Source organism: Schistocerca gregaria, chromosome 1 (genome assembly GCF_023897955.1).
Source record: "Schistocerca gregaria isolate iqSchGreg1 chromosome 1, iqSchGreg1.2, whole genome shotgun sequence".
NCBI lineage: Eukaryota > Metazoa > Arthropoda > Insecta > Orthoptera > Acrididae > Schistocerca > Schistocerca gregaria.
The window spans coordinates 1,059,953,687-1,059,972,275 of record NC_064920.1 but is presented as its reverse complement, the minus strand read 5'-3'; the positions used below and the strand labels follow the sequence as shown (position 1 = coordinate 1,059,972,275).

General features: G+C 40.6%; 1 protein-coding gene across 1 annotated transcript in view; it reads right to left on the bottom strand.

Moving 5' to 3' along the window:
* The window catches only part of LOC126281244 (U4/U6.U5 tri-snRNP-associated protein 2), a 74,891-nt gene extending 61,367 nt beyond the window's left edge, over positions 1-13,524 (bottom strand). Inside the window, exon 1 of the mRNA XM_049980034.1 lies at positions 13,141-13,524. Coding sequence (XP_049835991.1) covers positions 13,141-13,330 — 190 coding nt within the window. The 5' untranslated portion in view covers positions 13,331-13,524. The remainder of the gene's footprint in view (positions 1-13,140) is intronic.
* Between the last annotated feature and the right edge of the window lie 5,065 nt (positions 13,525-18,589).

Genomic DNA, 18,589 nt, shown 5'->3' with positions numbered 1-18,589 from the left:
GCAGGAATGAAAAGAAATGAAGAAGTACCAAGGCAGTTGAGAAAAACAGCACTTTGTGCAAGTTACATGGAAGAAGAGGCACAAGATGCCTACAATGGGAAATGCTACTTTTACCTTTGCTGTAAACTGCATGCACATGACTGATGAGTGATCATCAAACACCACAGTCAAGTACACTTTTATTACAGCTTCACAACATAAATTAGGTTCCACATAAAACATAGTTTGAGTGACAACTGAAAAGATAGTCCTCGATCAAATATGAATAACATAATCACAGTTTGTAGTGACATCGATCTAATGATTCACATGAGCACATGTACACAGTCGACATTTCACAGTACCACTACTACTACAGAGGCTTGGAGTCCTGGGAAGGTTAGAGTCAGAGAAAGTGGGAGGCTTCGACAAGGACTGCTGGCCGATAGATGTTGATTGTCACCCCTGAAATATGCTAGAGCAGCATTGTGGTCCAGTATGTTGTTGAGCCATGTAGACTAGTTGGAAAGCTCCAACAAATGGGCTGCAGGACTTGGCCTGCACTTAGCACAGAGATGAGTGAAGAACTGCCTGCTGGAGGTTGCGCCACAAATACACAGTAGGCAGAGGAATATCCACATGTGCTCAATGGACACATGACCTGAAGATGCAAGACAGTTCCCTCAACTGTGGTTCCACCATTGCTGCTGTGTGTGCTGCCTATGAGTGATGATGATGCCCCTGGTGATGCCTGCTTGAATTTGGCCTATCAACAAATTTTTTGTAATCAGTACAGTGTCCAAAACATATGATGTACTAGTGAGGCACATTAACAGCCTCCAAAGGAGGAGTGGCTTCAGAATACTGGTCGGATGTGGGTATTGCGCTAAAAACAACAGTGGCCAAAAAAAGGCCACATACTAGGTATAATGCCCTGAAGGCCCATCTCCAGTAGCTTAATGTCACCTTGTCATTATTCAGACTTAGCAGTTCTCACTTCTCTGCTTCTGTTATGAGTTGTACAGACTCAAACTGAGGACCATTTTTATAATGACCATTATCTGTGGTTTTCTGTATAAAAATTGTATGATCATGCGGAAACTTTCAGTTTCCTACAGTGTGATTTAAAAGATACATGTATTGATCCTTTGATACACTAAGTGATCAAAAGTATCCGGAAACCTAGATGAAATTGACTATTCTCCATCGGTAATGTTGGAATTCAATTTCATGTTGGTCCACCCTTAGCCTTGATGACAGCTTCCACTCTCACAGGCCCACATTCAATCCGGTGCTGGAAGGTTTCTTTGGGAACAGCAGTCCATTCTGCACGGAGTGCTGCACTGAGGAGAGGTATTGGTGCCAGTCGGTGAGGCCTGGCACAAAGTCGGCATTCCAAAATATCCCAAAAGTGTTCTACGGATTTCAGGTCAGGACTCCATGAAGATCAGTTCATTACAGCGATGTTATTGTTGTCTAACCACTCTGTTGCAGCCATGCATTATGAACAGTTGCTCGATCATGTTGAAAGATGCAATCGCTATCCCCAAATTGCTCTTCAACAGTGGGAAGCCGAGAAGGTGCTTAAAACATCATTGTAAGCCTGTGCTGTAATAGTGCCATGCAAAACAACAATAGGCGCAAGCCCCCTCCATGAAAAATACAACCACCACCTCCGAATTTTACTGTTGACACTACACCCACTGGCAGATGACATTCACTGGGCATTCACCATACCCATACCCTGCCATCGGATCGCCACATTGTGTACCATGATTTGTCACTCCACACATTTTTTTTCCACAGTTCAACTGTCCAATGTTTACACTCCTTAACCCAAGCGAGATGTTGTTTGGCATTTACCTGTGTGATGTGTGGCTTATGAGCAGCCACTCGGGCACGAAATCCAAGTTTTCTCACCTCCTGCCTAACTGTCATAGTACTTACAAGTGGATCCTGATGCAGTTGGGAATTCTTGTGTGATGGTCTGGATATATGTCTGCCTATTACACATTACAACCCTCAAAACAACTGTGAGTGATCTCTGTCAGTCAACAGATGAGGCCAGTCTGTACACTTTTGTGCTGTACATGTCCCCTCATGTTTCCACTTCACTATCACATTTGAAATAATGGACCTAGGGATGTTTAGGAGTGTGGAAATCTCACATACAGACATATGACATAAGTGACACCCTATCACCTGATCATGTTCGAAGTCCGTGAGTTCAACAGAGCGCCCCATTCTGCTCTCTCACAATGTCTAATGACTACTGAGGTCACTGATATGGAGTACTTGATAGTAGGTGCAGCACACTGCACCTAACATGAAAAACACATGTTTTTGGGGATGTCCAGATACTTTTGATCACATAATGTATGTCATTACTCACTGGTATCTCTGCCACAGGAGCATATTGAAAGTCAAATGGTTTTGAGAAAGAGTGTCACTGAAACACTGTATTCTCCTTCAAAAATGTTCAACAATATCCATTTAGACATAAACTATAAAATTGGGAAACACTGCAAACACAAAAGAAAATTAAAATTATTTCTTGTGTGGCACTGGTAAATGTTTTTAAGAGGAATATATTTTTTCAAATATTCTTAAAAGCTACATGTAAAAATAAATATTAAGTTATTAGCAGCCAAAGAAATGATGGTTATAAAAGATAACAACCCTGCAAAGGCAAACGGATTGTGAATTGAAACTCTGAACACTGACAGGAAAGGTAAAGGAGAATGTGGATATGATGGAAAAGAATAAGCCAGATATTTTAGGCATGGAAGTGACAAGATAGAAAGGAGAAAACAGTAGAGATCTGAGAAAAGGTTACAAATTGTATTCAAGTGGAAATGAAGAAGGAAAACAAAAGGGAGTGGGGATGGTCTAAAAGAAGAGATAAAGAGGATAAGTGATAGGATATTGGCATGGAAAGAAATGGAAATGGTACAGGACAAGATGAAAGGAGGAAAGGTACCAGAAATTCATGAAGTAAATGTCAAAATGGATAAAGCAGCAGGGGAGGTTGGGAAACAGTGGCTGAATCATGTCATGAGGTAGGTGTGGAATGAGAAGACTCCAGAAGATTGGAAGAGAGCATTAATTGTCCATATATTCAAGAAGGAAGTAGGAAGGGTTGTAGAAACTACAGAGGAGTCACACTGTGCCAATGTTAATGGAAAGATCCTGGACAGCAGGATCCGAACAAGGGTGTAGAACAAACAGAGAAGATCAAAATATGCTTCAGATGACGAGGTCAACTGCTGACCTCACATTTGCAGTAAGGTAGCTCCAGAAGCACCACTATGAAATTGGGGAAAGACCTTGTGACGGCCTTTCTCGGTGTAGAAAAGGCATTTGAGAGTGTCTGCTTAAAAAGAAATAGGTCTAGGAAGCACTAGAAAAGAAGGGAGTGAAAAAAGATACAACAAGCAGTCCAGACAATATATACTGTGGAAGTCTGAGCTTTGTGAAAATGAGAAACAAAAGGACAGGTTGGTTCCAGCAAACAAGTGGTGTGAAACAGCACAGTGCACTGTCACCTCTCCTCTTCATTGTGGTCTTCTGTGAGATAATGACTACAGTAGCAGCAAAAACTGAAGAAGACAAGATGAAAGCAATGGTGTTTGAGGATTACTTGATGATCTGGGGAAACAGGGGGAGGAGATTCAAAAACAGCTGGATGCTTGTGAAGAAACTGCGAGACAGTATGGAATCAAATTTAATGTAAACAAATGTGAGATCCTGGATACAATTAGAAAGAAAGGTAGATCAACTAGCTTTAATAAGGTTTGGAGGTGATCAATTGAGTAAGGTGGAAAGTATTCAGTACTTGGCACATGTGAAAGAGGAAAATGGAAGAAATGAGAAAGAGATCACTGAATGCGGCAGACAGGCAGAAGCATTCCTATGATGTGTTAGGAGCCTGGTTTGGACTAAAGATGTCCCATAAAAAAAAAAAAAAACAGAGAAGTAATGTAGATAAGTCACTATATCCCAATACTGACCTATGCATCTGAAACATGGGTAATGGAGAAAAGAGACGTAAGCAGATTACAGGCTTGTGAAACGAAGTCCCTCAGAAGTAGGATAGGATTAACAAGGAGAAATAGGATACAAAATGAAAGGATAAGGGAAAAAGTGAATGAGCAAGCCTTGCAGTGAAGGATAGAAACATCACAGCTAAGATGGTACAGGCACTTACAGACAATGGATAACAAGAAGATTCCCACGAAGATACATGAAATGGAGATGCAAGGGAAGGAACCAAGAGGAAGACCAGGGGACAGATGGCTGAAAGGTATGGAGGAGCCTGTTGAAAAAAGGAAGTAAAGACTGGACCAGAGTGAACACAGAATGATGATGGGAAAACAGGACTGAATAGTGAGGCTTACATTCCAAACAGATCCAGCCTGAGGCTGACTGTGATGATGATGGTGGTGGTGGTGGTGGTGATGAAGATGATGATGAGTAGGAAACAAATGTATCAATTTTGCTTAACTTGCAAAGGAGCTGTGTTCCTTTTTATTCAAATCAGCAACTTTTCTCCTAACTTTATAAATTAAATACAGTCTGTGTGACAACACATGCTAATTTCCCAATACTAAGGGTTAGTCACTCCCTTAGAAGGGCACAATGGTTATTTTGGATTCCCATTGACGGTGTAGAACTAGTATAGGGCAATCATGCAACTGCACATCATGAATAAAGTTGCCCATAGTTGTCAGTGTATCAACACAGACAGTGAGATGATGTCAAACCTTGTCAGTGGCAGTAGGTTTCAAATCTGTCATGGATTGTTACTGTTAGTGAAGGCAAATCCATCTCAACCAGTTTCAGCATGAAAAAGAACACTGCAGAGAGAACTGCATATAATGGACATTTAGAGTTAGATACCTCTCTAAAGACCATTGCTCAGAGTGACATAGAAAACTGTGAACTCCCAACGTGTAAACAACTGAAATGATGGGTGGTTGTATTCCAAGTAATGAAGAATAACATGATTACAGTACCTGTATTGCTCACCAACTACTGATGTAATGTGCTTCAAGGATTGATCAATAGTGGAGTTGCACAGGCTGGTCCTAATCACCTTACTATATGTGGTGCTTTATAGATGCAAATTCAAATACATCGTGGAGTAAACATGAGACTCATTGACATCTTAAGGTCACATAATCTTTTAATCTCAGACACTAGGGTAATGGATACATATTCCATTAAAACAAATTTCTTTTCTCTTCCTCATGTGTGTTCATAATACTGCACAATTCATTAACTGCCACATAACAAGCTGTGCAGATAACACCCTCATCATCTTCAATAACAACAATATGAAATGGATAGATTGCTGCTCACAACATATCAGGTGATGGAGGGTGTCAAGTGACGGGCAGGCACACTGGAGAGAGAGAGAGAGAGGGGGGGGGGGGGGGGGAAGGTTTTGCGATATTATCAGCTATTGGACTAAGTCTTTTCTCAGATATACACAATGACAGTAAAGCCTTAGCACCTAGAGACTATAGTGGCAATATGTTTGTGAGTTACATAGGTGAATTTCCCACTGTTCAATGTTATTCTACTGTAGAGACACCAAGGACTGAAGGCTTTTCCTACTAATGTTTTAATGAAATTAACTATGTATTTCAATAATCACAGCATCAAGGTGGCATGTAAAAATATAGTTATCACCAAACCAACATAAAATATATGCGTAATATCTTGGCAACAGAAACTAGCAGTTTTAAATTTCTGAGCGTGTATACTGATGAAAATCTGTGGAGGATGAATCTATTAATGTTGGGTGTGTGGAAAAGTCAGTAGCTTTGCTTAATCTCTTTGGCCAGCTAACAAAATTAATTTTCTATTTATTTACTTATTTTTCTTATCCAAGGGTCATCTCGCAATGATGTAGGATTTGTCAAGGTAATTCCCAATACAATGCAAATCAGCTCACCAAAAAGTACAACTCACAGAATACATAACATGCTTAAAAAGGATAGGATAGGTGCTCTATGAGCATAGGAGAGGTGATCAGCCATGGCCTTGATTAAGGAGCCATCCCAGCATTTGCCTGAGTGATTTAGAAAAACCACAAATAGTCAAATCAGGTTGGCCAGACAGTGACTCCAGCCCCCAAATATGATGTCTGTTTCTTAAAGGCTGTACTCCCTCATTCAATTGCTCCCTACTGCACAATGCTCCTTGATTACACACTATTTGTTGAAGGTAACTCATAATATAAAACAGCCTTCACCTCAATAGGAAAGGGAAGGGAAAACTGTCTGGCTTGATTGCAGAAAACTTAAGGGGGGTAAAATATCAGAGGTCACAGGTGTCAGAGGGATGCATTTTTTAGGATAGGGAAGGGGGATAGAAAACGAGTTTTAAGAGAGACTGGCAGACAGACTCAGTTTGAGAAAATAGATGAACAGGAGTCAGATTTTAGCATACAGCCTCCATTTAAACAATGTTTAACAGAAAGTAATTAGAAACAGCCAGTTCATCTTCACCAAAGCAGTTATAATCGCATTAGTATGCAGTATCAGTTATCTTTATTACACCAGAACATTCCGGGACTCAGAATTAAAGTTGATGAACTACTCATTTGTATCGATGAAATGAATTCATCTAACGAAATTGACATAATCTGCCTCTCTGAACATCAAGTGACCACTGGTATAGATATGTTAGACATTTCAGGATTTAAGCTAGCTTCCTACTTCTGCAGAGTAGATATGGAGGGAGGAGGAGTTGCCACATTTATTAAAAACTGCCATAAATTCAAGAACATTGACATTAATAAATTCTGTTTAGAGCAGCATCTAGAAGCATGTGCAACAGAAGTAGAGTTCTGTAACAGATCCTACGTAATAGTAACTATTTATCGAGCACCTGCAGGAAATCATAATCTATTCATAAATCATCTAGAAGCTCTTTTGGGATATTTAACAGTAAGAAACAAAGAAATTTTGATTGCTGGTGACTTTAATACAGATTTTCTAATTCAATCTTCCAGTAAACATTTACGGCAGTCAGTAATGTTGTCTTTCAATCTAACTCACACTGTAAACTTTCCAACTAGGATCACTAAATCCTCAAGGACAGCCATTGATAACATTTTTATAGACAAATCAAAGGAACAAAATCATATCATAAAACCTGTAATAAATGGACTATCAGATCATGAAATGCGGCTTAGATGTAAATTCTAAGCAGATTATCAAGACTGCTAAATCTGAGTACAGGAGAGTATACAATCAACCAAAAATTGAGTGTTTTAGAAAACTGCTCAAAGATACAAACTGGAAAGATGTTTATAGTGCTCATGACATGAATGAAAAATATAACACATTCATGAACAATGTCAGTACCATGTTTGAAAACTGTTTTCCTCTAAAAGTTACTCAAATTAAAAAGAAGTCTATAATAAAACCATGGATCACCCAAGGAATAAAGATTTCCTGTAAGACAGAAAGGAAAATGTATCTGTCAACCAAGAATAGCTCCAATGCTGATGATTTAGCTAAATACAAGGAATACTGTAAAATATTTAAAAAAAGTAATTCAGGCATCTCAACAAATACACTACGAGAAGAAGATAGCAATGTCAAGGAACAAAATAAAAACAATATGGGATATAGTGAAAGAGAAGACTTGTAGAACCAGAAAGGAACAGGAGCAAATAGCACCAAGGGTAGATGACACATTAGTAACCGATGGGCATAGTGTGGCAAATCTATTTAACAAGTACTTTATATCCGTTACTGACAGAATGGCATTGTCAGGATCAGTAAATAATGCCCTTGAATATCTGAAACTAGCCTTTACAAATAGCTTCAGGTATATGAATATGACACTCACATCACCAAAAGAAATAACTTCCATAATGAAATCTTTAAAAACAAAGCATTCTAGTGGTTACGATGAAATATCAACAAAGTTAATTAAGGCATGTTCTTGTGAGTTTAGTACAATTCTAAGTTACTTGTGTAACCAGTGAATTATAACTGGGACATTTCCTGACTGGCTGAAATATGCAGATGTTAAGCCTCTATTCAAGAAAGGGGATAAAGAGATGCCATCAAACTACAGACCGATTTCATTTTTGCCAGCATTCTCAAAAATTTTAGAAAAAGTCATATACAGGCAGCTTCTCAGCCATCTGACCAAAAATAACATATTATCAAGAACACAGTTTGGATTTCTGAAGGGTTCTGTTATCGAAAAGGCTATTTACACCTACAGTGAAAATGTGCTTAATTCATTAAATAACAAGTTACAAGCAGCAGGTATTTTCTGTGATTTGTCAAAGGCATTCGATTGTGTAAACCACAACATCCTTTTAAATAAATTAGAATTCTATGGTGTCACGGGCAGTGCTGCAAAATGGTTCAAGTCATACCTCACTAATAGGAAACAAAGGGAGTCAGTGCAAGGGACTAGTGAATTAAGTCATCAGTCATCAGAATGGGAATAAATTACATGTGGTGTCCCACAAGGATCAATCTTAGGGCCATTGCTTTTTCTTGTGTACGTTAATGATCTCTCATCAGTTACACTGCCAGAATCAGAGTTTGTTTTGTTTGCAGATGACACAAGTATTGCAATAAATAGTATGTCGATGGTAGTTCTAGAAAGATCTGCTAATGATATTTTCATGGATATTAATAAATGGTTTAAAGCCAACTCACTGACATTAAACTTCGAAATGACTCACTATATGCAATTCAGAACCTGTAAGAGCTTTCCACCCAGCATATGCATAAAGTACGAAAATTCCTGGGATTACAACTTGATAATAAATTCAGTTGGGAGGAGCACACCACAGAACTGCAGTAACGCCTTAACAAATTTGTATTTGCAATTCGAGTGTTAGCAGACATAGGCGACATAAAAGTGAAAAAGCTAGCATACTTCGCCAACTTTCATTCCATAATGTCATATGGTATAATATTATGGGGTAACTCTTCAAGTCAAACAAAAGTTTTCAGAGTCCAAAAGCACGTAATACGTATTATTAGTGGAGTAAACTCATGGACGTCTTGTAGAAACCTCTTCAAAGAACTGGGTATATTAACTACTGCCTCTCAGTATATTTACTCCTTAATGAAATTTGTCCTAAATAATATATCTCTTTTTCCAACAAACAGTTCAGTTCATACATACAATACCCGGAACAAAAATGATCTGCACAAGGACTTAAAAGCACTTACTTTAGTTCAAAAAGGGGTCCACTACTCAGGAACACTCATCTTCAATAATTTGCCAGCAAACATAAAAAATTTAGTTACAAATAGAGATCAGTTTAAAAGGAGCCTGAAAGACTTACTAGTGGCCAACTCCTTCTACTCCATTGACAGATTTTTTAATAGAAACAAATGATGTGTTGTATAAATTTATACTATTAGTATTGTTATTTCAGCTTAAAAAAAAAAAAAAAAAAAAGGTGACATGTTCCACATCCATGAGGATCTCCTCCACACGGATCTATGGAACGAAAAACTAATCTAATCTTCAATGCTGGACACACTAAAGACACCTGCTGCTGGCTCCTTGACTGTCAAAGTACTGCTATACCACTTAGACTAACTCCAACCTTATCGGAAAGATGTTTCCATGCCCACCAACATTCATTACGCTTCATGAATGTCTTCTTACCCTTCCCGCAGCACACGTGGAAAACTGAGTCAGCATTGCCCCTTGATGAGTGAGATGTTGAACTCAGAAGAGTGAGAAGACATTACTATAGTGCATTTCGCATCTTGCTATAGGCCTATGGAAACTCTAGATTGGAATAGCAACGAAGTAGAAAAAGAGAAACTGCTACTTACTGTAAAATCTTCCTAAAACACATATAGTACCCACAATAGCTTACACAGCACACACAATGATGATGTTTGTCACAACACAGCTTGAAGTTAAAGTCAAACAATAGAAAATCCAGGATGGAATAACAGCAATCATATGAGAGGATAGGTTGCCATACACCATATACAGGAGATGTTGAGTCACAGACAACCACAACAAAAAGGCTGCTATACACTTGAGAAGTTGCCGAAAAGGTCCTCTTTTAAAGTAAAAAACACACTCACACAAGCACAACTCTCTCGCACACAATACTATCATCTCTTGTCACTGACGCCGAACTTGAAGACAAAAATTAAAAAATGAGAAGTCAGCAGGCACAGGTGGGGTTCCAGTCTCTATTATGAAGCAGGGCATAAACAGTATACTGGCCCCAAACTGGACACATAAAGCCAATATTGTAGTTCAGCAGGTGGACTTGGTTGGCTGGGGAATGAGTCATGTGAGGGGGACAGAGAGAGGTGGGAGGCAGGCAGAGGGTTAGGGGAGAGTGGCTATCAACTTGTTAAGAGATAGTCCGTTTGCCATCTAGGAATGCAGGAGGGAGGGGTGGCATGTGCCCAGGATAGGCATGTGATGCATGGGTGTCAGGGCAAGTGGGGATTGGTAAATGCTGACAGTGATGTAGGGACTTGAATTGGGAGAGTGTGATAGGGCAGAGGAATGGGAAACTGTCGAGAGGAGGATGTGAGGACAGAGATTGAGGCCAGGACGATTATGGGAGAGAAGGCTGTGCTACGAGGATCTATCTGTATTGTTCATAGGAACTGGTGTTGGAAGTAAGAGTCCAGATGGTGCAGGTTGCGAAGCAGCCACTGAAACTGAGTGTGTTGTGCTCAGCTATGTGTAGTGGCACCAGATGGTCAATTTTGTTCTTAGCAACAGTTTGGCAATGGTCCTTCATCCTGGTAGACAGCTGGTTGTTAAAAAAACTCTGAAAGGTTTGCAGCAGAGTTGGTATGTGTCATAGCTACTTTCACAGGTGTTCTGGCCTCTGGTGTGGTAGGATAAACATGACAGGACTGGAGTAGGAAGTGCTGGGCAGGTGCATAAGACATGTTTTGCACCTGGGATATGCTACTTGTAGCAAGTGCATGAGAGTGGGAGTGCCACAGGGACAGACTAGGATGTTGTAAGTAAGGTAGGTGAGGGAACACCACTTTAGGAGGGATGGAAATGATCCTGGGTAGGATGTCCCCCATTTCAAGGTATGATGATAGATAATCGAAGCCCTGGCAAAGGACGTGGTTCAGGTGTTCCAGTCCGGGATAATATTGGGTGATGATAAGAACATTCCTTTGTAGCTTATTCTTGAGGGTGGTAGGAAGATTGGAGGTATACATGGGTATGGCGCATGAAATCTGTTTGCAGACTAAGCCTTCATGTGACTTTCAACTTATTTAACAGGTGAGTCCCGTCACTGTAGGTATGACCTCCATAGGTGGCCAGGCTGTATGGGAGGGATTCTGAGATGTGGAAGGAATGGTAGCTGTTGAAATGCAGGTACTGTTGATGGTTAGTCGATTTAATGTGGACAGAGGTGTGGACGGATCATTAGAGAAGTGGTAATAAATGTTCAGTAAGGAGGCACATTGGAATGAGGAGAACCAGGTAAATCAGTTGGGAGAGAAGGTTTGAGGATAGAATGTCTCGGCCATGTGTCAAGATCATGAAGATATCATCAACAAATCTCAACCAGCCCAGAAGGATTAGAGGCAAACCGGCTGCTTCCCTCTGAGCTGTTAGCCACCAACCCCAACTCCTCTATGTGCCTCCCACCACTCTCTCCCTCTACCAACCCTAACTGATCCAACCCTCATCTCCCCCAGACCACCTGGCCGATCTGAAGAGATGGCATTGTATGCAGTCAGCACAATATACGGGTATAACAGAAAGAAAGAGAGAGAGAGAGAGAGAGAGAGAGAGGTACGTGGTAGTAATGTTTTGTTATTCTCCTAGGTTTAACATCTCACATATATATCCTCGAAGGGATGCCGACTCAGTTCTTTTCAGTCGGACATAGGGAAGAACAGGAAGACACACATGGAGAATAGTTAAATGTTTCTGGGCCTGGAATCAGTTTCCCAAACATGCTGTGTATAGCACAAGGGCATAGCAGCATCTTCATGGCCCACATCACCAGAGTGTGCCCATAGTGTGTGCAGTGATGAATAGCAAAACTGTGTTTTATACCGGAGCAAATTGTGTGCTAATCAAAGAACATTGTACAATATGTACAACTGAATGAGGCAGTGCAGCTGTTCAGACATTGGCTTCATATACAGGAGGAAGAGCTGCCCTGTGTGGCCTACCTCACTTATTTTTTCCTAAATCACTAGGCAGGTTCTGGGATGCTTCTTTAATCAAGGTCATGGCCAACCACCGACCTTGTTTGCAAGACATACTTATGTATTCAACACATATCTATATTCTGAACTATTAATTTGCATTGCATTAACATGACAGGTCCTATACTACCATGAGAGTCCTTAATTGATAAAAGTAAATGAATAAAATAGCAGTTCTACATTTAACATCCTACTGTGAACATCTGAAAATATGATCTCCTACAAAATTATACTCAACACAAATCCCCCCTATTCTATTGGTACATATCAAAATACTACAGGTTCCCTATCAGTTACCTTCAGGAGACGAAATTATTAGTATTACTGATAAACATTTATGGACGTCCAAGAAATTGGTATAGGTTTCGGAAGGTAGAAGCTAGGGATGCGTTGGGGAAGATTACAATGTAAGAACGAGTCACTCAACTCCCAGGATGAGAGAGACCCACCCGTTGTCTCCCTTCATCCTCACATCAGGTGCTTCATGTATCTCCTCAATGTGTGTACAGTGGGAGAAAATAGTGCTCCTAGCCAAATGCAGAATCATGTAATACAACGACGTAAATTACTTATTAGAAGCACTGAGAGCTGAATAATTATTTGGAGTTAAAAGTCAGTAAAGGAGAAAGTTAGTTTAATGAACTCTAGGCTTATTACTCTGTTTGAATTAGCCTACATCTTGATTGTACTGAGAAACATTTACGCAGCAAAGTGACTCAATGAGATCACATTTTTAACTGAGAGAGGAAGAAGTCGCTACAAATATTACAGTCTCCCTGTTCAAAATTAACAAATGCCAGAAATCATAACGCAAATAATCGGTAACTATATTCACAGTGATGAGCTCGAGACGCAATAGTGGCTAGAAAGTTACGCATGTTTGACTTTACAGGCAATCACTACTGGCAACTGAACAGTTACTGTAATGTAAACAAAGACTTACTGATATCCACATCGTCGTCGATCACTTCTAATGAATCGCGCTTCCTTTTAATGGACTTTGGAGCACCAGGCTTGTCATTAGCAGTTTTACCAGAGTCTCTTCTGTTTTTCCTGACATTTGCATTTTGAACAGAACCATCGTTCTCTTCACTCCCTACCGACTCTCCTGCCATGTTTACATTCGAAAACATAAATATTACCTTCTGCTTACTTGTGGTAGCGTCTGTTAATCAAAGAAGTTAATAAAGACGGTTTTGTTCTCAGTAATTGTAATTTCGATTATTTTGCTATTATTTTATTATTGACGGCTCAGCCATTACAAGGTAATTTTAGCAGCATATTACTGACCAATATTGTTTGCGACATATAAAATTCCGTTTCGAATAGATACAGCTATACTGCTGAACACATGGCGACCACAAACTTTAATAAAATATCCAGGACTGTTGTCGATGGCTTAAGTTTGGTGAGCTTCATTGACATAAATAGTTCCACGCATTGTTCTGAATTCTGCTTTTATTGAAAATAAAGAGATTTTGAGAAGATGATTCAGCGCAAGTTTGTTGGGTGTGGACCCCACTCCGATCACATTCTAATTGAGAAAGTGATCATTCTACAAGAGTAAACGAGTCATTGAGTCATCATTGATGACTATAGCTATTGGTATTGTGCATAAAGTCCTTATATGGCAACTGAATGAATATAGGATTCTCATACTCAGTTCTCTGATTTGCTGTCATAACACACCAAAAAGTCACTGTATTGAGCCTGCTTTGTATTTCGAAATTTTTCTCGGTACATTGATTTGCCTTGTGGAGCAACAAAGCCTAGGTAAAATAGGCATTTATCCTACAAAAACTTGCAGTAAGAAAATTCCGTAAATGTGATAAACAAGTATATTGCAAAAGCCTCATAAGTCATTGTAGGTTCTTACTCTCCTACACGCCAATACATTTACTCTCCAATGGTACTCATGGTTAATAATAAGAGTGAATTTAAGATTAGCTACGAAATTCACATGGACATTACTAGAAGTATAACGAAGTTGCGTGGAGACAATACAGCCCAACTTCTTTTTCAGTATTAAATTTGTGTTACAATGCGCAGTAAGTGTGGACGTTGCCATAAGGTAGTCCGAATGGTATGCGAATATGCGAAGTTTCTGCGTAGGAGTTCAATTGGGGGGACTGTAGTGAGAAACTGTTCTTGAGGCTGAATTAGTTTACAGTTTGTGACATTTGAAACAGATACAATGAAGGGGGAAAGACAGTGGGAAGTGGATAAAGGCAAAAGTAAAACATTTGAGCTACCAGTGTTTAATAAAGTTTATTTTTTGTGTGACGTAGGTGGGGAAGAACCTCATGCACCAGCAGGTCACAATATGGAGCAGCAGACTGCTAGCAAGGAAACTAAGTATAAATCAGTAACAAAAGAGACCTTGCTGCTAGGTAGTAGCAATGTGAGGGGTGTAGGACAAATTAGTAACAGGATACCAGGTGGAGTATGAGTCTTACATTTAGCTACATGACAGAGGATAAAGGAAAATGTGTAAGGATTTCGACAAACAGGATTAGGTGATTATAGTAGGCAGAGCAAGAAACAGCCTTACTGAGGACAGAAATTACAGCATATGGGGTGACCTGTATGGAATAAGAGTAGCAACTGCACACTGAAGTGTGAGTCTAGTGGTGGTTTTGCAGTATCACGACCGCCCCTGGCTTAACACTTCTGTGAACCATGTTATCACTTGGTTTAGCAGGCTGCTGGTAACTGAAATGAAATCTCACATGAGTCCTGTGCCCGTTGCTACAATTTCAGATTTGTGGATATACTAAACATAATGGAATAAAAAAAGGAAAGAAAAACTGGCTGAGCTTCTTGCAGAAAATGTATGAGGAGCCACCATCACACAAAGCAAGATCCCTGTCGTTACTGGTGTCAGAGGGGTACCTTTTTTAGGATGGAGTCATGATTCAGACACCCTGTTATGGAACACAGAGAACTACAATAACCTTAAGTACTCACAGAAAAGTAAAAAAAGCACTCCATCTTCAGGCCACGAGTGGCCTACCGGGACCATGAGACCGCTGTGTCATCCTCAGTGGCGGATAGGAGGGGCTTGGGGTCAGCACACCGCTCTCCCGGTCGTTATGATGGTATTCCTGACCGAAGCCGCTACTATTCAGTCGAGTAGCTCCTCAATTGGCATCACAAGGCTGAGTGCACCCCGAAAAATGGCAACAGCGCATGGCGGCCTGGATGGTCACCCATCCAAATGCTGACCACGCCCGACAGCGCTTAACTTCGGTGATCTCACAGGACCCGGTGCATCCACTCCAGCAAGGCCGTTGTCCCACAGAAAAGTAAGGCTAGCTCATTTCATTCCACTCTGACATAACCCCTTCTGATCAGAGTGATGACCTTCACATGACACCAGTAAACACCCCCCACCCCACCCCAACCCCCAAATCTGTCACCTACACTGCATTCATGCCATGCATATATAGAACACAGCCAAATGCATTGCACCCACATAGCTGCGATATGCCACTAAACTCACTGAACCACATTTGTGTAGAAGACTGACAACCAACTTGTATCCACACAATCACAACACACGCCTGAATGAACTGCTCCTGAGCAGATCCGCTTCAGCAGATATTATGCAACAAATGCTGCCACCACTCACAACTGCTTATCACCACATGATTTCCCAAATGAAATGCACAGTTCGCTGGAAGTGCACCAGACTGTGCTGGATTGTAAGCCGCCTAGACACTCATAGAGACAATGACAGGTTGCATCTATTGTGCTTACTTCATGATAACAGACTTTATGGGTGTCGATACACCACCAGATGACTGTACCTTATCAACACAGGCTGCAAGGTCACTGTGTCACTGCTTTACCGTCCTCTTCACTAAGTCCAACACCCATCCTCATACCCATCCATCTCTGTGTGGCGAAAATTTTGACAAATCGTGTCTATAGCTCACAGATACATACAGTCGATGTCGGTCTCACTGAACAATTAACCAAGATATTTATTGTTGCAAATCTGAAAGAGCCTGTTATTGGTGACACTTTCTCTGACACTTCAACTTGGTCCCAGACCTGATATATACAACCAATAGACGCCCCACCACTGGGGTCTGTGGTCACACCATTTCCACAGCTCAGCATAATGACACAACACCCCAGCACCCTGACCCCCATCAGCCACAGACAAATCTGACGGGCATCAGCTCCTTCAGGAGTGCCTCTGCACAATCAATCAGTTGCAACACGAACAATTTTATTCTGACATGTGGGAAGTGAACATTTATTTACTCCACAAAAACAACACCATCAGAGGCAAGGTTCAAGACATCGAACATGCACTCCTGGAGACATGGCAGTACATCAGTCGACTATGCCAGCCTCTTCCACTCATCACCTTCTCCTTGACAACAGACTTACAACACGCCGATTTGTCTCCTCTATTGCAACGCACATAGATAGCCATCACATTGCTCCCAGTAAGTACTTCAATGGATAGTATGGCATCACTTGCCCGCACGGCTTTCTCTTAGTTTTTGAGTGACTCTCTGCAGGTACTTTTCAGAGAGTGCGCCATTAAGAATGGAACAGTCCATAAAATCATCTCCACATCTGGCACCCTGGTGCGTCACAGGTCACGTCGACTACAGCTAGACCTACTACAGACTGCCAACATGTCAGTGGACAAACTCTTACAACAAAGCATAATCTGCCCCTCTGACATTTCCTGGGCTTCACCCATAAAATTGTTCATCAAGGTAGATGGATCTGTCAGATTGTGTAGCGACTATAGAATCTTACCATCGTGGACAACTATCCAATTACAAACATACAGAACTTCACCCATTATTTGGCAAACGCCTCTATTTTTACTATCGTCGATTGTAAAGTGGGGTAATTACAAATATCTGTGTGCCCAGATGGCATTCCCAAAACAGCTGTAATGATTCTGTTTTCTCTATTCAAATTTGTGTTTATGTTGTATGGACTTAAATACACAGCAAGAGCACAAAAACGCTTCATCAGTGGGTTACTCTTCAAGTCATCATTTTCTTATGCTTACCTGGATGACATCATAATTTTCTCATCTGATGAGGTATTCCACATGAAACACCTCAAAGACGTTTTCGACAGCCTGACACATTGTAAATCGATCAGGAATAAGGCCGACGCCAAAATATGTCGAAATCGTTGAACTATTGCCTCCACCACAAGACTTCCAAGAATTATGCACATTCCTAGACGCGATTTTACAGAAGACATCATCCAAAAGCAGCATCTTTGCAAGCACCTCTTAACACAAGCCCTGGCTGGCGAAACATACTGCTGGCAAATACAAAATTATGTAGATGAACCATATGCGGGTGTGATTTCAACACAACAAAGACTACCTCACCAGAGCATCACCCTGGCACACCCAATCCTTGATAAACAGCTCGTCATAACACGAGAAACGAGCGGCTCTGCTATCGGTGCTGTGTTACAACGAGAAGCAAAGGGCATCCCACATTCACTCCATTTCTTCTCTCACTAATTCACTCCATCCCACAGTACGTGGTCTATATATAACAGCTCACTCTTGCTGCTCTATGAGGTAGTATGACGTAATCTGATTATTTACTATAATTGCCCCCCTCACAGATTCTACTCTCAACCCAATCAAAGCACCGTGCTCTCAACAGTATCAATATTTGGACTATGTAACCCAGTTTACCAAGGACATCTACAACTTCAGAAACACAGAGAATGTTGTAGCGGACTATTTCTCACACAACAACACTTTCTCATCTACCATCGATTATCAGTTCGCTGAGGTGCAAAAAAACGCCAACAGTCACGAGCCCTCACTCATGATCCAGACAGGAAAGCTATGAATCTCAGTCATGAGCCACCTCATACCATGTGTTACTTCTCAAAATAGGATACATCCACTCATACATCAACACTCCTATCGAACAATCTTTGAACAGCTTTACACTCTGACACACCCCAACATTCACTCTATCACTCGTCTAGTGACAGATTAGATTAGATTAGATTAATACTTGTTCTTCATAATGATGTGGAATGTGTCAGGTTAATAAAAGACGTCTGTACAAGATATTACATTACACAAAATATTGCATGACACTAATGTTTAAGCTGTTTTTTTCCCTCCCTTAATTTATATTTAAAACTTCAGCCAATGAGTAGGAGTTGTCATCTAGAAATTCTAGTAATTTATTTTTAAATGTTGGTTGGCTATATGTCAGGCTTTCGATGAAGTTTGGTAGGTGACCAAAGACTAATGTGGCAGCATAATTTACCCCTTTCTGTGCCAAAGTCAGATTTAACCATGCATAGTGAAGATCATCCTTTCTCCTGGTGTTATAGCTATGCACACTGCTATTACTTTTGAACTGTGTTGGATT